This window comes from Lampris incognitus, chromosome 20 (assembly GCF_029633865.1).
Source record: "Lampris incognitus isolate fLamInc1 chromosome 20, fLamInc1.hap2, whole genome shotgun sequence".
NCBI lineage: Eukaryota > Metazoa > Chordata > Actinopteri > Lampriformes > Lampridae > Lampris > Lampris incognitus.
In genome coordinates this window covers 14446880-14474583 of record NC_079230.1, presented here as the reverse complement: position 1 = coordinate 14474583, position 27704 = coordinate 14446880, and the positions used below count along the sequence as shown (strand labels likewise).

At 46.6% G+C, this 27704-nt stretch overlaps 1 protein-coding gene across 1 annotated transcript; it reads left to right on the top strand.

Moving 5' to 3' along the window:
• Positions 1 to 26829, top strand: LOC130131010 (adenylate cyclase type 4-like). Its single transcript, XM_056300869.1, has 24 exons — positions 1 to 996; positions 2842 to 3039; positions 5029 to 5190; positions 6677 to 6826; positions 7899 to 8053; positions 9360 to 9471; positions 9855 to 9982; positions 11285 to 11443; positions 12267 to 12420; positions 12933 to 13060; positions 14517 to 14570; positions 15374 to 15437; positions 15560 to 15657; positions 16072 to 16156; positions 16595 to 16732; positions 17240 to 17320; positions 17607 to 17782; positions 21620 to 21704; positions 21916 to 22074; positions 23254 to 23400; positions 24419 to 24526; positions 26016 to 26130; positions 26372 to 26496; positions 26689 to 26829. Exons 1-24 carry the CDS (start codon positions 1 to 3, stop codon positions 26821 to 26823), a joined length of 3912 nt encoding a protein of 1303 aa, XP_056156844.1. The 3' UTR covers positions 26824 to 26829.
• Positions 26830 to 27704: the final 875 nt, after the last annotated feature.

Sequence of the window (27704 nt, the reverse complement as noted above, 5' to 3'; positions counted from 1 at the left end):
ATGCAGGGCAACTCTGGAGGAAATTTGGTGAGCGGGGACAATGAGGAGGAGGAGGTATCCCAGGCCCCCTCGCAGCCAGACAGCATGCATGAGTTTGCAGACCTTACTAGCTCGACAGGCGGCGCAAAGTCCCAGCTCGCCAAAAGCGGAGCAGAAAGCTGCGACGTCGACGTCTTGCAGGGAAATGGCAATGGGATCATCGGGTATGATATCAAATCTCATGTGGACGGGGCCGCTGGCGGGCTGGCGGCGAGCAATCCAGTGACTGATGGACCCTGGCCTTGTGCAGAGGTCGGCGTGGCTAAAACAGCGCTGGCCCCGGAGCCTCTCACGTCCCATTCAGCATTCAGGGTTTCACATGTGTCCCCATCCACTGCGGATGAGGCTACCGTCAACCCTTCCTCTGATTGGTTGACAACACAGAGCGCTACCTCAGCTGAAAGAATGGGCGCCAAAGACTCGGAGTACAACAGCACAAAATCCTACCATAACTATGCCTGCACTAGTTTCAGCGCTGACACGTGTGATGATGATTGTTTTAAACTCGGCACAAGCCCCTTAGAAAAAGTCAACTCGGACTCTCTTTCCATTATCCCCAAGCTCAGTGGAGAGCCGTGTGGTGAACTCATTAACCCCACAACAGCAGACAGTGATAGCGGAGATTTCGCTAAATCGCAAGCACAACGCTTAAAAAGCAGCCACGGCTCCTCCGAGACTGGTCACAGCCACGCACGCATCTCGCTCATCCAGACGGGGGGCAGCTGTAGGGTCACACGTGAGGGGGAGAGAGGTGCCTTGGATTTGGGACACGGGGATAAGGATGTGCCAAGTGTCAAATCTAGGCGGAGCGTGAGCGAGAGCGTGTGTTGCTGCTATAGGACGGTGCAGAGGGGCTTTCTGCAGTGTGTAGAGGAGACCCCAGCGATGCTGACCGGACTGCTGCTGGCCATGGGCTTCTGCATTACCATCATCATCCTCATACCCACCACCGGCAGGGTGAGAGAAAGAGAGAGAGAGATCTTGGATGTTGTTTAACGTAGCTTTTGTCCACTTGAATTCTCATTTGCTGATGACATTTGCTCAAACTCTAAGCTAGGGGTCGGCAACATTTTGGCTGTCCCGCGCCAGTTTACAGAGTTTAAAAAAAAAATCACACCCAAGTGCCAGCTCATTTTTCATAATGAGCATTTATATATTTATTCATTTATTGCTGCTGCTTGTCTCCCGTCTAGATTCTGCATACCAAAAGATCTGCACTCCACACGCACGCACGCACGCACGCAGACGTACACGTGTACGCATAAAAATGACTAGGGCACAAAAGAAAATAAAATCAATCTTGCCGATTTAATGCCACCCTTGTTTGCAGCAACATCTGGTAACCACTGCTAGACTTAAAACGTCGTTTACATCCACACACAATACCGACGCATCTTTTGATACAAGTGTTTTGTTTGTTTGTTTGTTTGTTTTACTACTTGATTAATCCCCTTGGGGAAATTACTTCCCTACATTTGACCCATCCTAGCTGTGTAGCTAGGAGCAGTGGGCAGCCGCCGTGCAGCACCCGGGTGGACCAACTCCGCTTCGTCTTGCCATGCCTCGGCCAGGGGCACAGACAGGAGTATTAACCCTAACATGCATGTCTTTCTGATGGTGGGGGAAACCGGAGCACCCGGAGAAACCCCACCGCAGACACGGGGAGAACATGCAAACTCCACACAGAGGACGATCTGGGATGACCCCCCCCCCCCAAGGTTGGACAACCCCCGGGGTTCGAATCCAGGACCTTCTTGCTGTGAGACCACAGCGCTAAACGATATAGATCTAGATATCTCCTCTCCACCTGAGGATGGCCCCCGGTGTTAAGCAATGCACTCTGCGGCGTTATAGCTGCCCTCTGTAGCTTGGTTTTTGGCGGCACACGCCGCTTTGCTCCCCATACTGGGCCACTGCCTTATCTTTTGAAGTTTTTCTCGCGCCTTGTTTCAAAATCAAGTTTTACACTTGAAGTTCGACAAACAACATGTTCGCGGCAGTGTGTGCATACAGCTCGGTCCTTTCGCGAAATAAATCCGAATTCATTTGCTTCTGCCATCATCAGTTGTTCTTGACATAAGGCAAAACAGAGAGCTAGCTAGCTATGCTACATTGTCACTACCGCTGTAACCGCTGATGGGGGGGGTGATAGATGACGTCACTTGTGTGCGCTCTCTTGCTGTCAAAAAAGCGGCGTATTTTGAGACTGATTATTTCAGTGTTATTTTAAATCGTATTGTTGCTTTAGTTCACCGTTAGGCTATATTTCATATCAAAATGTTTTTAAAAAGTATATTAAAAAGATGTTTATTGAATTGCACCGCGTGTCCGTGTTAATGGCCTCGTGAGCCACCGTGGGCACGCGTGTCATAGGTTGCCGACCCCTACTGTAACCTACCTAGTGTTATTCTAAAGGGAAATAATTACTAGAGAAGAAATTTCAAAAATTCTGTTGGTTGCAGGCTTCGTGTTCAGAACTTCATCCGTGTGTGCGTTTATGCCTGCCTGTGTGTGTGTGTGTGTGTGTGTGTTTGTGTGTGCGTGCGTGCGTGTGTGTGTGTGCGCGCTCATCATACAGGTAAAAGTGCATATATGTGCACAGTACTTCTCACCTCTGTCTGGCAAACAATACTTGTGCTGGATGTGTATGTGAGTGTGTGTATATGTGTGTCCATGTAGAACGTGGTTACTCTGCTATCACCTTAAATAAAACCTTAGTGTATGCACCCTGTCGGCGCTGCATGCACAGTTTTGTCTGTATGCGTAGACATGCTAGCTAACCTCCATCCTCTCCCGATACAGAACATTACCATCCACGTGGGTGCGCTGTCGGTGGTGTGCGTGGTGCTGAGCCTGGGCACCGCCCTCCTCGTCTGTCTGCCCTGGCTGGCCACGGTGAGGCGATGTGGAGGAGCCCTAGCGCTGTTTGTCTGGGGGACGCTCTATATCACCTCCATAGTCTTCATCTTCACAGGAGGACCGATCTCTGCCTGGGAGCAGGTATAGGAAGTGAGAGAGTCCGCAGATGTGTGTGTGCGCGTGTGTAAATCTGCGTTGTGCGTCACTTTGTGTGTGCTTGTAAGCATATCTGTGCAAAACTGTAGTCCACTGACTTCCGGTTTCTAGTGCAGCCCAATTTCCTGTGTTGGCGTGTGCTATTGACAACGGGCGTCCGTCCGTCCGTTCGTCCTCATAATTGTGGACGTAACTTGATATGTACAACTTAAAACGTTTCACCCGTTTGCTGGTAGGTGCAGGTGGAAGTTTGTCGACAATTCTGTGCATGTCGTTGACATTTATCCATGGTAAATCTTACAGGCATCGCGAAAAATATGCCCTTGTCAATAGCACACGCCAGGAGTGTGTAGGAGGCGGAGCTGAAGGTGGCAGAGTTGAAGATGCTAAAATGTTCATTGGGAGTGATGAAGAGGGACAGGATTAGGAAAGAGTATATTAGAGGGACCGCTCAGGTTGGACGGTTTGGAGACAAAGCAAGAGAGGCAAGATTGAGATGGCTTGGACATGTGTGGAGGAGAGATGCTGGGTATATTGGGAGAAGGATGCTTAATATGGAGCTGCCAGGGAAGAGGACAAGAGGAAGGCCAAAGAGAAGGTTTATGGATGTGGTGAGGGAGGACATGCAGGTGGCTGGTGTGACAGAGGAAGATGCAGAGGACAGGAAGAGATGGAAACGGATGATCCTCTGTGGCGACCCCTAACGGGAGCAGCCGAAAGTAGTAGTAGTAAGACACACCCAACAAACAAGAAGCTCGTATGACTGCCGCAGTAGAAACCGGAAGTCAGTGGACTATGTTTATGCACAGAGCCGATTGATTTTGTGGCTCTGTGTGTGCTTGTGTATATATTTGAGCGAGTTTGCGTGTGCATCTCCTTGCCTCTGTAAGGTAGTATTTATATTAGTTTGTCTGAATTGTGTGTGTGTGTGTGTGTGTGTGTGTGTGTGTGTGTGTGTGTGTGTGTGTGTGTGTGTGTGTGTGTGAGAGAGAGAGAGAGAGAGAGAGAGAGAGAGAGAGAGAGAGAGAGAGAGAGAGAGAGAGATAAGTTAATTCGGTGGTAGACGTCCAAATTTGTCACAGGATTTTTTTTTAATCCGTCATTGTGGTCAAACAACTCTTAGGAGTGCGAAGACCTTTAGCTCCGCCTCTCCCAATTAGCCCCGCCTTCTCCATTTAATGCTGCCTCGCTATGTGTATTCATATGTATTGGTAGGGATGGTGTTCTGCACAGCCACGCTCCAAATTAAGACAGTGGAAATGAAACTGACGCTTGCTGTCAGTGTTCTCAGTAATTGGCTTGTTACAGAAGATTCTTGGAAGTATTACCTGATCAAAACCCTTTGTTTGCAAGACTGTGATGTCACTGCACTGAGATTACATCACTTTTGAAACACTGGGTAAATTATTTCTCTCCAAGCTTTTCTTTTTCCCAAAGTCTCTCCGTCACTCTCTTCCTCCCTCTCTCGTCGTCATTCAGTCTTACCTTCTTCATCCCTTTCTCTGCCTTTTCTCCTTCCATCTCTATCTGTTCTCCTCTTAGCCACATCCCTTTTTCTCTTCCTTTCTCTGTCCCATTCTGTCTTCCATCCCTTTCTCCTTCTTTCTCTGCCTCTTTCCCATTGTGCTCTCTCTCTCACTCTCTCTCGCTCTCTCTCTCTCTCTCACCCTCACGCACACACTGTACTTCCCAAAATGTGTAATTTCTAAAGTGGAAAAAAGGAAATGCTGCATTTTAATTGAGATTCCTCTATTTTGTAATTGCTCAACTCTTCATCTTTCCTGCCTCTGTGATTTGTGGGTAATATCTGAAGTCCTAAGTTGAGGTACACAGCAGAAACTAGCGCTTAGTTGTGTATGTGTTCCTTCCTGAGGCAAGGCGCCATTTGTGTCACCTTTCTGGTTTCCTTTGTGACATAAAGAAATGATAGAAAGAATTAGATCTCCCTTCCTCTCATTCTCTCTCCCCCCACAGGTGGCGTTTTTCCTTTTCCTCTCTGTGAGTGTATACACGGTGCTGCCTCTCTCCCTGGGCTGGGCCCTTATGGTGGGGATAGGCACCAGTTTGTCTCACATCATCATCATCAGCGTCTACGTCCCCGTCACGAGCCCGCAGACTCCAGACCTGGCCGTCCAGGTGACACACATGCACTGAACATGCAGAAAAGCCGACAAACGGCTGCATAACAGCAACAGCTGCTGGCTAAATGTGGCTGAGTTTTTACCTGTGGCTGAGTTTGCAACCAGAAGAATTTAACATGCAGTTGTCTTTGCTTTTTTTTTTATTGCATTTTTGAAAAAGATGTAAAAAACCTTATCAAAAGCATGTAGACAAGCAAACAGCATTATCAAAAACATATACAAAACACACATGCAACAGGAATACATACAGGATATAGTATTAGTATTACCCAAGCCTAGCTTCTTCTCATCAGATTTAAGCTAACAGAGTACGCCTTTGGGGCCTTCCAGGCATTAAAGTAGGCAGCTTTGCTTCCTGGTGCCCGTGTGCTATTAGCAATGGTGCAACCAGGACATGTGCACAGCCTCCATCTTCAGGCGGAAGTGTTGCAGGCAAATGCTTGCAAATGAGTGAAAGGTGGATCGGCATGTTTGCATGTGCCATATAACATTCAAATGTATGGTCTGCAGTAGAGGTCAGTCAACACAAAGGCTTTTGTGTGTGATTGTTTTGGACAGCAGTGTCATACATTTCCACTGAATTTCCAGTTTGTCGTTTCGGATTGTAGTACTCCGTACTCGAGTGTGGTAGTAAATTAAACATTGTGCTAAAGGCAAACTGCGGTCATCTCTTTTTCTGTTGTTTTGTAAGGGTTAATGGACGAGATTAAGGTTAAGATGAGAGAAGAGGTTATGAAAGACGATAGACGATAGATTTGAGGTTCATTTTCTCATTCACGTGTCCACTGCTAGTGCGGTTGCTGCATTTGGGCCTGCAGGGAAGAACGAAAGTAGAAAAGAAACACTGGGCATCCGGGTCGCGTAGCGGTCTATTCCGTTGCCTACCAACACAGGAATCCCGGTTCGAATCCCCATGTTACCTCTGGCTTGGTTGGGCGTACCTACAGACACAATGGGCCATGTCTGTGGGTAGGAAGTCGGATGTGAGTATGTGTCCTGGTCGCTGCACTAGTGCCTCCTCTGGTTGGTCAGGGCAGAACTGGGGGGAATAGTGTGATCCTCCCACATGCTACATTCCCCCGGTGAAACTCCTCACTGTCAGATGAAAAGAAGCGACTGGCGACTCCACATGTATCAAAGGAGACGTGGTAGTCTGCAGCCCACCCCGGATCGGCAGAGTGGGTGGAGCAGAGATCGGGACGGCTCGGAAAATAGGGTGATTAGCTAAGTACAATTGGGGAGAAAATGGGGGGGGGGGGCGACACAGACATAATGAAAACCACAGTGAAGCAACATAAGTCTACTTAAGACTTCCCCAGTGAGGAACCATACACTCTCTCTTGATTGAAGACAGCCCTAATAGTGGATATTTGAACATGTATGAATGACTCCTCTCCTCTCTGTTTTTTTTTTCTTCATCTCCTCTCAAAACATATGCCGGTCACCTCCTCCTTCCCTGCCTTTGACACCTCCAACCTCAGCTGGTGGCCAATGCAGTTTTATTGTTATGTGTGAACTGCGTTGGGCTGTTTCACCTGTGGATGACTGAGCATGCTCGCAGGATATCCAACCAGAAGAAAGAGGAGTTCAGCACCATGCGGTCCCAGAAAGAGATAAAGAAGTACCAACAAGTAAGGTCACCCGCTTCCAGACAAGCCCACCTCATCTCAGGTGGATGAATTACAGTTCAAAGTGCTTTTTATTTGAAAGGAACAGACAGGGCGTCCGGGTAGCGTAGCGGTCTATTCCGTTGCCCACCAACACGGGGATCCCAGTTCGAATCCCCGTGTTACCTCTAGCTTGGTCAGGCATCCCTACAGACACAATTCGCCGTGTCTGTGGGTAGGAAGCTGGAAGTGGGTATGTGTCCTGGTCGCTGCACTAGCGCTTTCTCTGGCAGTCGGGGTGCCTGTTCGGGGGGGGGGGACTGGGGGGAATAGCGTGACCCTCCCACATGCTACGTCCCCCTGGTGAAACTCCTCACTGTCAGGTGAAAAGAAGCGCCTGGCGACTCCACATGTATCGGAGGAGGCATGTGGTAGTCTGCAGCCCTCCCCGAATCAGCAGAGGGGGTGGAGCAGCGACCGGGACGGCTTGGAAAAGTGGGGTAATATGATGGGTACGATTGGGGAGAAAAAGGGGGAGGGGGGAAAAGACAAATTAATACAATCACACGCAGAAGATAAGCACTTTAAAAGCAGTCAACGGAGAATGAAAATTAAAAACTATAATCTAATCCACTCCTTTCTCACGCACTTGCTCTCAGTCACTCTCTATGTAAAGTCATTATTTTATTTATTTATTTATTTATTTTATTATTATGAGCATCACTGCCGTGATCCTAAAGGTTCAGCTGGGGATGGGTTGCTGTATGCTTTCCAGGCTATTAGCCCAATAGATTAATCATTCACTCGAGCCAAAATGGACGCCATTCGCTTTAGGTAAACAAGTAGCGGAAACGTCATCTACAAGGTAAATACAGCATCAGTTCGGTTAGGCTTTCGATGGCTGCCTGGGTTTTTTTTACAACAGTCTGTTTTCCCTATGAAAATAGGCCATTGCTGATGTAGATCAGCAATCCAATAACTCGTACATAAAATTCCAAACATTCAATCATGACGCTCCCTCATCTAATCCCCTGTAATTACACACACACACACACACACACACACAAGCATGTCCTGTGTGTTCCCGTGGTAACAGGAAAAGCTCCTGCTGTCGGTGTTACCCAAGTACATCGCCGTGGAGCTGAAAACGGAGGTGATAAAGAGGCTGTCCAAGCCCAAGGGCATCGAGGAGAACGAGCCCAGCTTCCACAACTTTCACAGCCTCTACATACGGCAGCACAAAGACGTCAGGTGATACGACACATTTCTTCTTCTTTTTCTTTTTTTTAACAGCAGCTGGAATGTGAGTTTGCTTCATCCTCTCAGCAGATACAGAAAGAAGCTCACCCTATTGCACTCCACTGCAATCATCTTCTCCTCTCCTTTACTTTACTTTACTTTATCCTTGGAAAAACTTTCCTCTTTCCCCCAGCAGCTCTGTTTCATTCATTTATGAGTTACCCCCTTCTCTTTGACGTCACCATTCAACACTGAAAGGAATCTTGTCCGAGCACACTACGTCTCTCTCTCTCTCTCTCTCTCTCTCTCTCTCTCTCTCTCTCTCTCTCTCTCTCTCTCTCTCTCTCTCTGTATAGAATGTCATGTTGAACTGTTGTTTAGCAGGATGGTCAAGGCCAGGATAAGAGTAGATTTCAGTTATTACAAGGCGATGAAAGATATGGACGCATTCACAACATTGTGATGTTATAAAGGGGTGCTGTGTTCGACCATAAAGGATGAGCCGTTTTTTTTTCTGCAGAGCTCGGATAAAAGGGGCCTTACCTGTTTTTTCACGTTTTGAGTTGTTGTTGAATGATTTTTTTTGGGATTGTTAAAAGATGCATATCGAGTGTTTGTAATTTGACAAGTATTGTTTATATGTTTAGAAAGATCTCAAGTCTGTTTTTTGTTAAAATTTTCTGTTAAATAAAGACTTGTTATAAAATTCAAAATTCTCTCTCTCTCGCGTGCTCGCTCTCTCTCGCTTGCTCTCTCTCTCGCTTGCTCGCTCTATCGCTCTCTCTCTTGCTCTTTCTCTCGCTTGCTCTTTCGCTTGCTTGCTCGCTCTCTCTCTTGCGCTCTCTCTCGCTTGCTCTCTCTCTCACTTGCTTGCTCTATCGCTCTCTCTCTTGCTTTTTCTCTCGCCTGCTCTTTTGCTTGCTCTCTCTCTCTTGCGCTCTCTCTCGCTTGCTCTCTCTCTCTTGCTCGCTGTCTCTCTCTTTCTCTCTCTCTCTCGCACTCCGATCCATCTGTAGTTTGTACTTCTGAACCTGTTCTGCTGCTGCACTTAATGTGAAGAGCTGTCAGTAATAACTAAGAGGAAAACATAAGATCACAATTACCAAGTTTGGAGTGATCTAGAAAACACATTTTCAGACCAATTCCATGCTCGTAGCTCAAAACACAGTTGTAGGTAACAACAGTGCTAAAAGACAAAGCAATAATGTGTGTGTGTGTGTGTGTGTGTGTGTGTGTGTGTGTGTGTGTGTGTGTGTGTGTGTGTGTGTATGCTCATGCATGCATGTGTGTGTGACTGTCTGTCTGTGGAACTTCACAGCATCTTGTATGCAGACATTGTCGGCTTCACCAAGCTGGCCAGCACCTGCACCCCCGAGGAGCTGGTGGCCGTGCTGAACAAGCTCTTTGGCAGGTTTGACGACATCGCCAAGGTGAGAGTCTCACTATACAACACAACGCCAGCTAAATAAACATTCGTTGTAAGACTTAAACCACTGCAGTGTATCAACAAAACGAATCAAAGATAGAGATGAAGCTAATTAATGGCGAATATGAGACAACAAGTGTAAGGCTTGATTTTTTTATAGCACACTATTATCTGCTGGATTGGAAGGAAGCATCATGTCATTGCTCTCATACAGTCGCCCTGTGCTCTGTATTTCCCTCCTTCCCTCTGTTTTACTTTTCCCCAAGTCCTTGCTTGTGTCGTGCCTTTTTGTCCATCTGTCTGTCTGTCTGTCTCTATCTGTGTATTTCTGTCTGTCTGTCTGTCTGTCTCTCTCTATCTGTGTATTTCTGTCGTTTCTCCTGGCAGAGGAATGAGTGTCTGCGCATTAAGATCCTGGGAGACTGCTACTACTGTGTGTCTGGCCTGCCGGACCCTATCCCCACCCACGCCAGGAACTGTGTTCAGATGGGACTGGACATGTGCACTGCCATTAAGTGAGTCTCTCTGTCATTCTTTTTTTCCTTTCTTTTCTTTTCTATTTTTTTTTTAAACAGTGACAGTTTTAATTCGAACTCACTAGGTTGGTTTGCTCTGTTCTGTTTTCTGCTTTCTTCTCTTGTTCTTTTTTCCCCCTCCCATCTGTTATGGACAACAACTGGGTCATAACTTTTTACATTAAAGATGATGGGAGTCTCTGGTGCTCCCAGTTTACTTCTCTTTTCCCAGCACAACTTCCTTTTAAGACATGATAGACCCGTGCACTTCATAACCACCTTTTTTTTTGTTTGTATTTTTCCCCCTTTTTCTCCCCAATTGTATCCGGCCAATTAGCCCACTCTTCCGAGCTGTCCCGGTCGCTGCTCCACCCCCTCTGCCGATCCAGGGAGGGCTGGAGACTACCACATGCCTCCTCCGATACATGTGGAGTCGCCAGCCGCTTCTTTTAACCTGACAGTGAGGAGTTTCACCAGGGGAACGTAGTATGTGGGAGGATCACGCTATTCCCCACAGTTCCCCCTCCCCCCAAACAGGCGCTCCGACTGACTAGAGGAGGCACTAACGCAGAGACCAGGACACATACCCACATCCAGCTTCCCACCCACAGACACAGCCAATTGTGTCTGTAGGGACGCCCAACCAAGCTGGATTTAACATGGGGATTCGAACCGTTGATCCCCGTGTTGGTAGGCAACGGAATACACCGCTACGCTACCCGGATGCCCCTAACCACTCATTTTTTATCCTTCTGAAGCTGAAAAACTATACTGCATCATTTTACTTGAAAGCTCATGCATACAGAATATTAACTCTCTATGCTTAGTGATATGTTATAGTGTAAAGTCTACAACCCATCATATATGTCACACTGTCTCTCTACACTGCATCTGAGGTCAATTTGTGATTGCACCATGTGTTGGTATGTCCTGTGAAACTCAATCTCTTTATTAGTGTCTCCAGGTTTATGCCGAGGTCTTTAAAAAGATAATCAGAATCATGTTTATGGACCACGTAGGTTTGCACTATATGGAATTTGACTCCGGTTTTGTGGCTCTCTCAGTATACTTAACAGAATAATAACACTACAACACAACAACCTTCAGATGTATACACAAGGATTGACTATATACAGGTGAAATAGGAGGTGATAAAATGCAATGGTGCAGAGAGGATATCAGAGATGCTGAAACAGATGTTAGCAGGTTATCTACATACACGCCTGAGGTAGAGGGACATGACAGGGTGTACCAGTATAGCCTTCTGATTTTGACTCTGATGATCCTCTGACCTCCCTGCAGCAAACTGCGTGAGGCCACTGGCGTTGACATCAGCATGCGGGTGGGCGTTCACACCGGCAACGTGCTCTGTGGCGTGATTGGCTTGCAGAAGTGGCAGTATGACGTGTGGTCACATGACGTGACCTTGGCCAATCACATGGAGTCTGGAGGACTTCCTGGGTGAGCTAGTGTCATTGGCTGCTTATGACTTTCGCAATGTGAGAATGAGACTAAGTGATGCTATGTGCTAAACGCAACAGGGACGTAATAGATCGCAGACCTGCCTTTACTCAGATACCTCCTTTTATATCTTTTTCAGGGTTACCTAAACTCTTATGAGACAGTTTTATGCTGTACATCATAGTTAGTAGTATCAAAATATCATAAGATATAGAAGCTATGATCTGCTAAGCTAAGAAAAAATAAGAATGAATGCCTTCATGAAAATCTATTTGTTTTGATTGGTGGTTGTTTGCTGTGTAATTACCACTGATTTGAGATCATTGTTTGCCCACCTTGTGTCACTGATGTGTGCTAACACAAGTCAGAATGAGTCATTTGGTGCTGGTGATGATGTCATGGAAAAGGACAAGAATGGATGAGGTGTGGTGTGAAAGGCAGCAGTGGGAATTCCCCAACTATTTATTTGTGCCTAGTTTTCATTGTTCAAGTTATTATTATTATTATTATTATCATCAGCATTATGTCCGGATGGTATGAAAATGGTTTGCAGGTTCTCTCCGTGTCTGCGTGGGTTTCCTCCGGGTATTCCGGTTTCTTCCCACAGTCCAAAGACATGTAGATCAGGTGAATTGGCCATGCTAAATTGTCCCTAGATGTGTGTGTGTGTGTGTGTGTTGGCCCTGTGATGGACTGGCGGCCTGTCCAGGGTGTGACTGCTGGGTTAGGCTCCAGCACCCCTGCGACCCTGAGTAGGATAAGCGGCTTGGATAATGGATGGATGAATGGATGGATGGTATAAAAATGGTGCCTGCCTTTTCAGGAGAGTCCACATCACAGAGGAGACACTGCAGCATTTGAATGGCGCGTATCAAGTAGAGAATGGAAATGGGGGGACCCGGGACGCTCTTCTCAAGAGCAGGAAAACCTACTTGGTGATAGACCCCAATAAGAAACACAGTCTTACAAAGAGGCCAGTAGAGGTGGGTGTGTACTGATCATGTGTATGTGTCACTTGGTTGTACGATGCAGTTGTGTTCTGGCCTTGCATTTATTACAATTTGATGATAATTGCCATTTGCTACTCTTCCATGGGAAAAGTTCCTTCAAGTATATGCAAAAAAGAAAAAAACTTGTTTGTATTTGACCATCCCATTGACGTTCGTGGATGAGAACAGTTTTTTTTAAAAGAAAGTAATGTCTCACATCTATTAACAAAACAAAACAAAAAAAACGTTCATCACTAATTCAGAGAGGACTAGTTTTTGTGAAGTCGAAGTAACACAATCCAATTCGTGATGGGTCAGCTGCACTTGCAATGCATACACTTTATTGAGATGAAAACACATGATGTAGTAACTGTTTTAAGAATCACAGTCAAACACTTAAATCGGATTGCATACTTTGCGTTCTGTGAGATATGTGTAATTTTTTACATTTATATTCCTCAAGCTTTTTACATAAAAATCCATTTGCATCTTGATTTCAGAAAAACACGCTGGCATCAAGTGAGAGCAGGCAGCGGGCGTCGGTCCGCATGTCGCAGTACCTGCAGTCCTGGCAGACCATCCACCCCTTCGCTGACCTCAGCAACCCAGAGGCCACACCCTCCACCCAGTCAGTCGCCTATGGTGTTGTTAACCAATCGCAGCTATCGGAGGTATGAGTCTGTCCCTCCTTTTTTCTTCTTGCTTTAGTTGGTCATGGATATTAAAGCAAGGATGCGAGTGAAAATGTATGCTAGGGTGTCCGGGTGGCGTGGCGGTCTATTCCGTTGCCTACCAACACGGGGATCGCTGGTTCGAATCCCCGTGTTATCTCCGGCTTGGTTGGGCATCCCTACAAACACAATTGGCCGTGTCTGCGGGTGGGAAGCCAGATGAGGGTATGTGTCCTTGTTGCTGCACTAGCGCCTCCTCTGGTTGGTCGGGGCGCCTGTTCAGGGAGGAGGGGGAACTGGGGGGAATGGCGTGATCCTCCCGCGCGCTACATTCCCCTGGCGAAACTCCTTCCTGTCAGGTGAAAAGATGCGGCTGGCGACTCCACATGTATGGGAGGAGGCATGTGGTAGTCTCCAGCCCTCCCTGGATCGGCAGAGGGGGTGGAGCAGCGACTGGGACGGCTCGGAAGAGTGGGGTAATTGGCCAAGTACAACTGGGGAGAAAAAGGGGGGGGGGAATCCAAACCAAAAAAAAGAAATACAGAATGAGATGCAAATAACTTCTAAAAAGAAATGAGAAGAAATAACATAGGGGAATAGAATAGAGCCTTGAAATTGTGTGTGTGTGTGTGGGTGTGTGGGTGTGTGTTTGCTTGTTTGCAGGAGAGACCACTCACTCAGAACAGCCCCGGAGGGTAAGCTCCTTTCAGCTATTCTTTGATGAAGTCCTCTGTGTAAATAACTGGCTCACATTGTGTTTACCTTCCTTAGCTGTTCTCCATGTTGAATTTTCTCTCCCTAAATTGCAACCAGGTACCGCGAGATTTCATGTCATAGTCACAATCTTACATATATCTGAAAACACAAAAAACTACGGTGGTTAGGGTTAGGGTAGTTTTTGTGTTTTCAATTATATGTAAGTGACCGGCATTCTCCCGGGAGGCCAGACCAGCCAGAGCCAGCATCTTGATAACGTGACTCGCGCAAGAAAAACTTGGCCCATAGGAATGCATCGGATACAACTTTGTGGTGCTGGACAAGAAAATTTCAGTGACATCGTGTCCCCCAGCACGATTTCATAGATCAAATTTTGTGAATATGACACAAAATCTCGTGATACCGGGCTGAAATCGTTATGGGGGGTGTTAACAATACAGGACCAGAATGAAGGGCTTTCTGTCACGGCTGCACTTTGCAGGGATTTGGACAGCCGAGAGGTGTCGTTAGGTGCCACGGCACGTGGTTTTGTATTGACACAGCAAAGCAAATGCCTGAGAGATAATTTGTTTTCTTTCTGGAAAGCTCATTATTACGTGTTGCTGAATACGGGGCCAGTAAATCAGCAAAATGCATGTCGTGTCTATCGGTAACAATAGAGCGCTGTCTTATGAAAGTGATGTCGTTTTGCTGCAGTTTGGTGCTGGATGATGGAGTTCGGGGGTCCCTGGACACACTGGAGGCTGCAGGGTGAGGAGTCATGGTGGTTGTAATCGTTTTTCTTCAGAAGCTTATTTTCCCACATATATTGAGTAATTTATTCTTATTCTTATTGATATTGGTACAGGGTAGAGGATATTACAAAAATAATTATTACTAAACAAGCAGTACAATCGGTGAGCTGTGCTGAAACTCGCTGGGTGGGAAGGAATTCAGAGGGAAGTGGTGTTAAAATGTCATGTAGTTGGGGCGTCCGGGTAGCGTAGCGGGCTGTTTCATTGCCTACCTGGATCCTGGTTCGAATCCCCGTGTTACCTCCAGCTTGGTCGGGCGTCTCTGTGGGTGGGAAGCCGGATGTGGGTATGTGTCCTGATCGCCGCACTAGCGCCTCCTCTGGTTGGTCAGGGCGCCTGTTCGGAGGGGAGGGGGAACTGGGGGGAATAGCGTGATCCTCCCACATGCTACGTCCCCCTGGCGAAACTCCTCACTAGAAGCGGCTGGCGACTCCACCTACATCGGAGGAGGCATGTGGTAGTCTGCAGCCCTCCCCGGATCGGCAGAGGGGGTGGATCAGCGACCGGGAACGGCTCGTAAGAGTGGAGTAATTGGCCGGATGCAATTGGGAAGAAAAAGGGAGGAGGGGGGAGTCTTGTAGCTGAAATGTGTGTGTTTTTTATTCACATTTGTTTTACTTTGATTTCATGAATCATTTTCTCAGAGAGGATATTGGCTCTATGTTCAAATGTCGAGTATCTGGTACTGGAACTGATCCCTGTACTGTATTTACGTGTTTTCCTCCCTCCTCTGCTGTCTCTCTGCTGTGTGTAAACCAGGAGGAGAGCAAAGAAACTCAACTGGCTGACGCTGTTGTTCAATGACCTGAGTCTGGAAAAACAGGTAGCTGCTGTCTGTGGTCTGAAATCCAACACGTTTACCCATACGGTGATGGTGTTTCTAAGTGTGTGTGTGTGTGTGTGTGTGTGTGTGTGTGTGTGTGTGTGTGTGTGTGTTTCTCACAGTTTCGGCTGTCAGAGGTGACAGGTTTACACCAGTCAATGAGCTGCTTGACTCTGATATTCGTCACTCTTTTCACCGTCCAGATGCTCGTCTCAGAAAAGTGAGTTACGCGTCATCATATGGCCAACATTACCCCTTGTCAGAAACCAAAAAAGTCCCAATAAACATTGGTTATTAGGATTACATAATCAATTTTTGTACATTTGTTTTATATTTTTAAACTTTTTTTTTTCATGGGGGGATGTTGGTAGAGATGAGACACCTCTTCTGTTCAGGGTCAAATTGACCTGTTCACTTAAAATCAAGCCAAATGAGTCATAAGGATTTTTATTGAAGGTAAACTTTATTTAATATACACCACATACAAGCAGGCGTCACCATTCACCCATACTCGTTCACTTGTTTCCTCTCCCTCTCGCTCCCCCCCGCTATTCACTCGTCGAGTCACTCATTCACTTGCTGTGCGCTCATTCAGTCACGAGACTTGAAGGGTGTGTTTCTCGCCCCCGTGCAGGAACTTTGAAATGGCCGTGTCCTACGGCGTGACCTTCCCCGTGCTGGTGCTGTTTCTGTCCATCATCTGGACCGGGTACCTGGAGGTAAACGGGCTCACTTAAGAAGAAGCTTCCCGTGTACCGTTGGTGTTTCACATTCATTCAGCCATTTCAGTCGAGTCTTGACATGACATTTTCGTTTCAACGCTCTCGTGCTTGTTGTTTCCAACGCCATTTCTTCTTTTGAGCTGAGTTGTTTCTATAAGCACTGTTGTGTTGTGATGGCACAAACTCACAACTTCATCTCTTCTTTTTTTAATCAGTGTGCTGTCCATCAGTGTGCTGTCCTTTCTATGAATTTGCTTACATGCTTTAGTAGTTTGTAACTAATCTAATCTATACTATACATTTCTCATAAATGCTAACTATAGAAATATACATTTCTATAAAATCACCGACTAAACACGTTAATAATGGTTGGATGTTATCATCAGACAATGGATGGCTAACGTGTGTGTGTGTGTGTGTGTGTGTGTGTTTCAGAGGTGGCGCTCTAAAATGCCTTTGAGTGTCCAGTGGATATCGGGGCTGTCGCGCGGTGTCACCACCAGGGCGGCGCTGCGGCTCCTTGTGGTCAGCCTCTGTGTGCTCATCACCCTGCTCATGGCCATCCTGAACTTTGTGAGTGTCTTTTGTGTTTATTTTGTTTACTTTTCTGATACGTTGGTTTCCCTCCTCTTTCTCGGTCCGTCCATCCACCTATCTATTCTTTAATTCATTTTTTTTTAAACTTTTTATTTAGTTATTTTTCAGCAATCACTCCAAGCGAGGAGGAGGCTCTTGCTCCTCAACTTTGACCCCGTTGGTGGGTCGAGGGTGAAGCCTCTCATTAAGAGGGGGGCCCAGTGTTAAGGATAGCTGATGAGTCAAAAAGCAGTAACTCTACCGTTTTATGAGTCCAACGTGTCTCGTATTGAAAATGAAACCGCCACTCCCAGACACACACACGGCCAACATGTAAAGCTATCCTGGCTATTTTACAGTTTTGGAAATGGAAAAAGTCGTACCGTTTCGTGTAATTCAAGTCCTCATTCAAATTCGCTCAGAGCGCCCCCCCCCCCTCCAGAACTCCTGGAGTTTTCCCTTCACTCTCTTTTTTTCAGCATTTTCTCTTAATGTTCCCCCCAGTTCTTCATCCCAGGAAACAACTGCACCTCCATCTCCACCAACAGGACGGAGCTGGAGGCTCTGAAACTTTACACTGTTCCTGTGAGTACTTAATGGAAGGAACATTTCGTTTTTCATGCTTTGGGTTTTTTTTTTTGCATTTTAGTTTTACATATTGTAACTTCCATTATGCAGATTAATAGTCATGCTTTATCTTTAAAATCTGTTATTTTTAAAACCTCACCTCGGTCTGCACAGGGCAATCATTTTCCCCTACACATGAGTGTGCGCAAAATACCATAAACTTCCATCCCACGCTATGTATCACCCACTCCTTTTCTCCCCCTCTTCCCCACCCCACCACATCGCCATCCGCTCTTACCTCCAGTACTACCTGTACTGCTGCCTGCTGGCCATGCTGGGGGTGGTGGTGTTCGTCAGGACGTGTATGTCAGGTAAAGCGCTCCTGCTGACCCTGGCTGTGGTGGTTTACCTGGTCCTCTTCCTTCACGTCTACGCCCAGAGGTCCGAATGCCTCATCAGCCTGCTCTACAGCGACACCAAGTGAGTCTCAGACTGCATGTATGGATTCAGTAATATGGCAGCCAAAGGGCCTTTGGTGCACATTTTCTGCATGTTGAGAAGTTGTTTGCGTTTGACGGAGGGGGAAAGTGAAGACAAGGTGCAAGTAGAGGTGGTGGAACACGACAGCAGTAATGATGTTTGAGCTCAAATCGAGATTTTGTATCTTACTAAACCGGACTGAGTGAATGAGTTGTCTATGGGCCGATGTGTTGACGGAGAGAATGGAGAGCTGTCCAGCTTTTTTTTTAAATTGGTCCATATTTTTATGTGTGTCAAAAGTTGAAACCAGCTGGACTTTTTTCAGACTGAAATATACGCGACTATCGATTGATCCAGTTGGAGATGGATGGTGGAGCTCAGCTCACTGTTCTCCAAAATGGAGAAGCAACTCGTTTCACTTTAACACAACTTCACATAAGGTGGTGGTACTTTCGCAGCATTAAGTAAAAAAAAATAAAATTTTTTTTACATTTTTCCCCCCAGTTGTGCTACCCCACTCTTCTGAACCATCCCGGTCTCTGCTCCACCCCCTCTGCTGATCCAGGGAGGGCTGCAGACTACCACATGCCTCCTCCGATACATGTGGAGTCGCCAGCTGCTTCTTTTCACCTGACAGTGCACGGCCAATTGTGTCTGTATGGACGCCTGACCAAGCCGGAGGTAACACGGGGATTCGAACCGGCGATCCCTATGTTGGTAGGCAATGGAATAGACCGCCACACTACCCGGATGCCCAGCATTAAGTAGATTAATACTATTATTTTGCCGGTGAACAAGAATAACAGTAGCAAGAATTTTAAGTTCGTCGGGATCCAAGTTTCCTTGTTTACATGTTTTGCTCCACCTGCCTTTTCTCAAACATGGTGAGCCGAACTTTTTGTATTACTGATGGACACAAGACGTCACAGATCTGCATAGGTTCTTCATCCGTTTTATGTGTTTCAGTCTGGTATGCCTCTAAATGGAGTGCGTATGGACTTGCTGAGTCACTATGAGGCCCGAGGGTAGGATGGGGGTTCATTCCTGTGTGTGCATTAACAAGCCATCACATCATTATTAATGATGGTAGCCTTTTAAAACTAAAAAAATATACATTATACATATATTCATAGAATCTAACTGTTGGTCTGAAAACAAAGTTTGGACTTAAATCCTCCAAACTCTCATGTTGGCCAGCAAAGACAGAAGAACATCCTTGCAATGCTTTCTGACTGACCAACTCGTGCCAGCAAGAGTGATGAGGATGATTCAGACTGCACGGCATCTGTTCCCCTCAGTCAGAAGACAGACAGGAAACAGATGCTACTTCCTACTTATTTTTACCATAATTGTACCGATTTATGAAAACTGTGATGATAAATAAAGACACGCAGGGGCACAGTCTTAATTAAGGCATGTGAGACACAATGAAGGACACAACACTTCTCAACTTTCTCTCTCCTTTATTTGCACACTCCCAAGCCTTCTCTGCTGTTGTCATAACTGTAGGGGACGCTCTCATTCAGAGTTATGGGACCAAGCAGGTAGATGGTGCAGGAGAACACTCCATCACTGATGGGGTCTTCAACTCTCCACCCCAGCTCGTTGATATGAATGTTTTCATGCCAGCACGTGTGTGTGTGTGTGTGTGTGTGTGTGTGTGTGTGTGTGTGTGTGTGTGTGTGTGTGTGTGTGTGTGTGTGTGTGTGTGTGTGTGTGTGTGTGTGTGTGTGTGTGTGTGTGTGTGAGTAAACAGTATACCAAGGCCTTCAGGTTGTTTTGGTAAAAGCATCAACTGAACAGCAAGTGTGACATAACATTACAACAAAAACTGTAACAAACAGTATCAAGTGTATGCAAGCATGAAGGTGAGGTTATGTAAACCCATGATTTATATCCACACACACACACACACACACACACACAATGTAATGTTACCTGAGGAGCCTTCCTCTCCTCCCAGTGGGCGGAAGGAAGCCAACCGCTCCATAAATGAGTCATTCACCTGTCATTCATGTCCGAATCAGCTTTATTGGCCAAGTGTGCCTACATGCACACAAGGAATTTGATTCCGGTACACAGCAGGGCACAGCACTTGCAGACTTCCACAAAAAAAAAAAGAAGAACAAACAAAAGAAAAAAAACAAAAGAAAAAAATGGAACAAGAGCAGGACATTGGAGGCATGTTTGCACAGCAGGTAGGTCGCTACTAAGAAGAGTCTTGGTATGATTGAGTAATCAACAGTCTGTGCCCATATAATATACCATATTGCTTATATACTGTATTTCCCATACACTATACCACAAACCATACCACAACGCCACAACCTAGCATGTCCATATACAATGCTGTATACTCCCACTATATTACACTATAACATCTAATGTACCAGAAGTGTACACTATATAGTCACCTACCATCCACCACACAACTACATACAATATTATATATCTGTGTTATTGTATTATATTATATACCTGTGTTCCAACCACAACAATAACAGTAATAATTGTAACCAGCATACAGCAGTTGAATGTGTATTTACAATTGTACATTTGTGTTGCACAAAAATTTGTGTTGCACATCTGGTTTAAAGAGGTAGTGCACATCGTAGGTATATGTAGGTGAGATATCTTGACCAGAGGAGGCTAAAAAATTGTGTCATATTTACATAATAAGTGTCCATTATTGCACTATGGGATTAAGTGTTCATGAGAGAGATGGCCTGTGGGAAAAAACTGTTCCTGTGTCTGGTGGGTTTCGTGCACATTGCTATCTAGTGCTTGCCAGAGGGTAGGAGTTCAAACAGACTGTGCCCTGGGTGTGTGTGGGGGGGGGGTCTGTGCTGATTCTGCCAGCCTGTGTCCAGGCTCTAGAGGTGTACAAGTCCTGCAGGGTGGGCCAGGGAGCACCAGTGATTTTCTTTTCTGCTGACCTTACTGTTCACTGCAGTCTGTTCCTATCCTGTTTTGTTGCTGCTCTGAACCGGACCGTGATGGATGTGCACAGGACAGATTCAATGACTGCGATGCAGAACTGGCTCAACAGCTCCTGTGGCAGACCACATTTCCCCAGTTGCTGCAGAAAGAACATTCTCTGCTGGGTCTTTTTGAGGATGGAGTTGATGTTGGTCCCCCACTTCAGGTCTTTGGAGATGGTAGTTCCCAGAAACTTGAAGGTCTCCACAGTTGACACAGGGCTGTTGGATATTGTGAGGGGGAGCAGGGCTGATGGGTGTCTCTTAAAGTGTTCATGTTCATCTCCAAGTTGTTCTGACTACACTAGAGCACCAGCCACTCAGCCTCCCACCAACGTGCAGACTTGTCGCCATCCTAGATGAGTCCGATAACCGTAGCATCGTCTGCAAACTTCAGTGGTTTAGCAGCTGAGTTCCATAGCGGTTCAGTCATTGGTGTAGAGGGAGAAGAACAGTGGGGAGAGGACACATCCCTGGGGGGGGGGGGCACCAGTGCTGACTGTCCGTATACCAGAAGTGACTTCCCCCAGCCTCACCTCTTGTTTCCTGCCTGTCAGGAAGCTGGTAATCCATTGACAGAGTGTTGTTTAGCCAGGGTTTCACTGTCCTGCCTTTTGTTCGTCAAGCAGAGTGCAGATTGTGAGTCCGAGGCTAGACAATCAGATTACCAGCACTTATTCAAGAACTGTCTATACTCTGGTCTGAGGGGTCATGGCATGGGGAGAAAAGGGGCTTAGATGTTTGTCCATCAGTCTGTCAGATGTAAAAAATAGGCTCTCGAAGTGTATGTGTGTGTGTGTGGGGGGGGCATGAATGTTGTTTCTGTTGTGCATGTTTTTATGAGTGTCTGTTCCTGCAGGCCTGGTGTCCTCAAGGATCCTAAGATCATGGCAGGAGTTTGGCTGTTTATCTTCTATTTCACGTGTCTTATCCTGGTTAGACAGGTAGGAGGCGTTGCATTTACTAATGGAAGTTTCTGAGACCAAAGTTTGAGGCAAACTACCTTTTAAACAAAACTTTATAAAACCATGCCTTTATTTCCATCTCTCCTCCCTGCCCCATCCCTCCCCCTTTTTGTCTCTTTGCCTTTCTGTCTGTCTGTCTATCTGTCTGTCTGTCTGTCTGTCTGTCTGTCTGTCTGTCTGTCTCTTGCAGGATGAGCTGGGTTGCCGTGCGGAGTTCCTGCTGGAGCGTTGTTTCCAGTTGGAGAGAGATGAGATGGAGACTGTGGAAAACGTCAACAAGCTCCTCCTCCAGAATGTCCTGCCCCTCCACGTGGCCTGCTTCTTCATGGGCAAAACCATACGCAATCAGGTAGTAACCGCGGGGGCCGCCATGTGGGGGGGGTGACCTTCCTGTCCTGCCCTCCCGAACTGCTTTCTCGAGCAAAGTAAAATAAAATGTGCGGCCATCTTTGTCACTCATGTTGTAGGTGATGCATCCTGATGATTCAGCATTTTTTTTTTAAATGATTGCAAGGATGGATTGTAAGCCGATCGTTTTGTGGTTGCTGGTTGTATGTGTGTGGCGAGGTAATGTGCTGTGTTTGGGCGAAGCGGAAGAGGTTGGGTTTTTCTTTGCTCCTCCATTGCTAACAAGTATTTCTGATGAGCGGGTTGTTACCTTGCGTGGCTGACACCCCCATCGCTGTCTGTGTGTGGCTGAATGTGGGGCATTAAATGTGAAGTGTTTTGAGTGGCTGTTGTGGCTGGGAAAGCCCAGTATGAAATGCAGTCCATTTACCATTTCTCTTGAAGCTAGGCCTAAATTAGTGACGCGTAGTTGTTGGGGGTTGTTGTAGCCTTTAATCCTGCTCTTTGTTGGGGGGAAGGGGGGGATTTTTCCTACTTTTTCCCCCCAATTATATCCAGCCAATTACCCCACTCTTCCTAGCTATCCCGGTTGCTATCCTACCCTCTCTGCCGATCCGGGGAGGGCTACAGACTACCACATGCCTCCTCCGATACATGTGGAGTCACCAGCCGCTTCTTTTCACCTGACAGTGAGGAGTTTCGCCAGGGGGACGTAGCACGTGGGAGGATCACGCTATCCCCCCCCCCCCCGAACAGATGCCCCGACCAACCAGAGGAGGTGCTAGTGCAGCAAACAGGACACATACCCACATCCGGCTTCCCACTGCAGACACAGCCAGTTGTGTCTGTAGGACACCCGGCCAAGCCAGGGGCAACACGGGGATTCGAACCAGTGATCCTCATGTTGGTGGGCACCAGAATAGACCGCTACGCTATACCCGGACACCTTAATCCTGCTCTTTGTCTGCACACAGCAACACCACGGCACCAACAATGTCATATTTTAGTAAAGATTACAGCGATGTTGCAAGCTTAATGCTATCCTGTTGCTTATTCAGTGACTTTCTGAACAGCAGTCTATGTCTGGTAACATGGTCTCTAGTGGCAACGTGCCCTGGCATTCAAGCAAACGCCTTTCTGCCAGAAATGTTTCAACACTGACTCTGATTGGCTGTTCCAGGACCTGTACAGCCGGTCATGTGACTGCGTGTGTGTGATGTTCGCCTCGGTGCCGCAGTTCAAGGAGTTTTACAGCGAGAGCAGCGCCAACAGAGATGGCCTGGAGTGTCTGCGCTTCCTCAACGAGATCATCGCCGACTTCGACGAGGTAAGAGGAAGGGTATGCCGCATAAGGCTGTAAAACCCTGCTTACTCGAAAAACAGCTGACAAGTTCATTAATTTGCTGAATAACACGCGGACATTAGGAGGGTAAATGGTTTCAGAATCATGTCAGCCATTCGAGATGTCTTTGCTTAAGGACAGGAAATGTACTACTAGATTAAAGACTTCCCATTCCCTTACTTCTGTGTCCTGTTTCCCTCCCCTTATTTTCTTGATGTATTTATTGATTACTATTTTTCATTTTACATTTATTCATAAAAGACCATTTTGCACAACACACATGCTGTTTTTTGGCGTCGCCATCCCTCACACTGCAAAGTTTTACCTTCAGCCTTTTCCTGGTAACCACTGAGCTGCACGGTGACTTAGAAGTTGTTTGCTTCATGATGACAGTTGTTGTATATTTGGATGGGAGGGGGGGGGTTATTAGTCACAGATTGCCAACATTTTCCAAGTTGTACCCTTGGGGTCTTAGGGGTAGATATGTCCAAGCCAGGGTATCGGGTAGTGGAGCGGTCTATTCCGTTGCCTACCAACACAGGGATCGCCGGGTCAAATCCCCGTGTTGCCTCCGGCTTGGCCGGGCGTCTCTACAGACACAATTAGCCGTGTCTGCGGGTGGGAAGCCAGATGTGGGTATGTGTCCTGGTCGCTGCACTAGCGCCTCCTCTGGTCAGTTGGGGCTCCTGTTCTGGGGGGAGGGGGAACTGGGGGGAATAGCGTGATCCTCCCACGCACTACGTCCCCCTGGCGAAACTCCTCGCTGTCAGGTGAAAAGAAACAGCTGGTGACTCCGCATGTATTGGAGGAGACGTGGTAGTCTGCAGCCCTCCTCGGATCAGCAGAAGGGGTGGAGCAGTGACCGGGACGGCTCGGAAGGTTGGGGAAGTTGTTGGATACAATTGGGGAGAAAAGGGGGGATCCATAAAAAAAAAATCTTTTTCTGTCCCCTTCATCATTTCTCTCTCCTCATCTCCTTCCTCCTTATGAATATGTCGCCCAGCTTCTGTCCAAGCCGAAGTTCAGTGGGGTGGAGAAGATTAAGACTATTGGCAGTACGTACATGGCAGCCGCAGGACTGACCAATCCAACAGCAGTGGATGGACGAAAGGTTGGCCTCGTTCTAAATGTGTTCAAACACCACTCTGGGACAATTTCTACATTTTTCCTCTCTTTGTACAAACAAACGTGCATTACTGGTGGAACTGCTGTGAGAAACAGTTCTTGATGTAGTGAAAGCCTGCTGAATGAGCCAGTCATCATCTCAAGGATGTCCTTAAAGGGACAGTTCACTCCAAAATCAAAACTACATGTTTTTCCTCTCACTTGTATTGCTATGTATCCATCTAGATTGTTTTGATGTGAGTTGCCAAGTTTTGGAGATATCGGCCGTAGAGATTTCTGCCTTCTCTCGAATACAATGAAACTGGATGACACTCGGCTTGTGGTGCTCAAAGCACCAAAAAACGACTTCTGAAAAACTCAACAGCAATGTCTCTTTCCAGAAATCATGACCCGGTTACTCAGGATAATCCACAGACCTTGTTGTGAGCAGTTTCGTGTAGGGACTATTTTCTTAGACTGAACTACGCCTACATCCTGCATCCTCAGCAGCTGCCCATCAACCCTGGGGGAGGGCCGATACCGCTGGCCGCCTGACCAGGTGCTGAAGACAGTCGCAGAGGCCATCTCCAAAGCCGTGTCCCAACAACAAGCAAGCCCACGGACAGGGGAGCATTGCCTTTGTCAGGGCTGGTGTGCAGCCTCAGTCAAAGCCCAGATCAGCAGCCGGTCTCCTCACCTCTGCGTCAGACTGGGAGCTGCGAATCGACTTGGGGGGGCGGGGGCGGGGGACAGCTCAGGTTCCTGGACCACGTTATGACAAATTCATTGAGGCCAGACGTAGTGCTATCATCAGCCTCTTCAAAGCAGGTGCTCCTTATAGAGCTGACAGTTCCCTGGGAGGACCGGATGAAAGAGTCAAATGAGCGGAAGTGGTCCAGGTACCAGGAGCTGGTGGATCAGTGCCGGAGGAGAGGCTGGAAGGCGCGTTGTGAGCCCACTGAAGTTGAGTGTAGAGGCTTTGCTGGCCGCTCACTGTTCATGGTCTACACTCTACTTGGCATCACTGGGGCTGCAAAAATGAAAGCCATCAAGTCTACCATGGAGGCTGCAGAGAGGGCCTCCAGATGGCTTTAGATCAGAAAGAGTGATCTGTGGGCCAATGCTGCTGGGACACAAGTCAGGGCCTGATCAACCCTAGCTGAGTCGCCTGAGCAAGGGTCTATGATATTGAAAGACCCAAAACACCCACGAATTTCAGGAAACATCACTGATGATATGTCCCAGTGTATCCTAGGGTGTATCTTCGAATTGCCCTTTAAAATGCATTAATGCACTAAATAATGCGAAATTCCATTGCACCAAAGAGAATAAAGCTAAGCAAAACGATATCGATTTTGAATGCTCGGGTATTTTGAAATGCTTTTGGTTAAGAGATGATGAAATTCAAAAAGATGTCAATACCAATATAACCTGGTTGACCAATTACCTGACGGCATCCCGTCTTACATTATTGTGTTATTTGACTCTCCCTACAGGACTATGAGATGTCCTACAGTCAGGTGCGCAGCATGGTGGACTTCGCCATTGCACTAATGAGCAAACTGGAAATCATCAACACACACTCCTTCAACAGCTTCAAACTCAGGATTGGTTTGTCCACTTGTTGTAAAATGAAAAACTGATTGTGTGTGGGTGTGACACAAATAGTTTAATACAAAAACACATTTTTAAGTTCTGCCACAGTGTTATTACTTGCGTCTCCCCTACTCTGTGCCCCTCTCTACTTTTTCACTCTTGCAAAAAAAATTCTCAAAACCCAACACTAAAGCTGTGTTGACTGCCCATTGTTTAGTTTCAGCTCATCTTTTCATCTCTGTTGTTTTCTGTGTAGGAATAAACCATGGGCCCGTGATTGCGGGGGTGATTGGAGCACACAAACCTCAGTACGACATCTGGGGGAACTCTGTCAACGTGGCCAGCAGGATGGACAGCACAGGAGTCCTGGACAAGATACAGGTCAGAAAAGAGGGATGGATGGTGAGATAAAGCATATTTGATATATACGTATGTATGCTGTATACATTCATATGGATAATAAACTATAAGACATTGAAGATTGATGAATTAATGAGTGGATGACTGACTGGAACTGGCAGAAAAAAATCTCTCTCTCTCCCCCTTCTGTTTTTTTCCCCTCTTTCATCCCAGGTGACAGAAGAGACGGCTCAGGTGATCCAAAGTCTAGGGTACAGTGTCACCCACAGAGGAGTGATCACCGTGAAGGGAAAAGGAGAGCTCACCACCTACTTCATAAACACAGACCATTCATCTCCACAGTTCTGACCTCCTCAGCCAATCAGAAGCGCCAGTCGTGCTGAATGACACATGGTTTAACACAGTGAAACTCAACACATGTGCCATGGAGGGCTATTTGTATGCAGTCATATCAACCCAACACTACACCAGCTGATTTAATTAATTATCATGCCTTTAACCCGACGGGAGGTCTAATGTAGTGAAACAGATGGGGAAGTGTTGGAAAGAAAAACTGTATGTCACTAGTTGAAGTGTTTGGCCAAGTTCTATTTGCAAATAATTGTTGGTTTTACCAGCTTGGAACACCACATTGGTGCGGTTTACAGCATTAGTCAGTACACTATGTTCTAACTTTAGACAATGACAGTATTTAAAAGTCAGTCATAACATATTTTTCTGGCATTTAAGACCAAACCTAACAATATACCCCCCACCTATCTGGTGTTCCAAAGAGGTGAAATCAAAGAAAAAATTGCCAGTACCATTTATAATGAGATGTCTGCTCTGATTTACTGGTGAAGAAGTTGTCCGCGTCAATATCCGTTCACCTTTCACTGTCACCACTTGTCTTTCAGATAAGGCACTTACACTAAGTACTTAACGGTTAAACAAAGACCAGAGACTTTGGTCACAATGTTGTACAGAAAGCTCTCCACTCATGGCTCAGTTAAACTATGATACTACTATCTAGGCTGTTTTAAGGACAAGTATGTTTATGTTAGACATCTGTCACATTCCCAACACTGTTTCCACTATATTTTAAGGAATGCACAGAATGAAAATAGCAGCAATTACTGTTCCAATGAAATTTTTTTAATGTTTATTTGGCTGATATACCGGACATGGCTTCCATGGAGCCTCCTCGTAATTATGACATATAGAAATGACCATCGGTTCAGTGCAAAAGA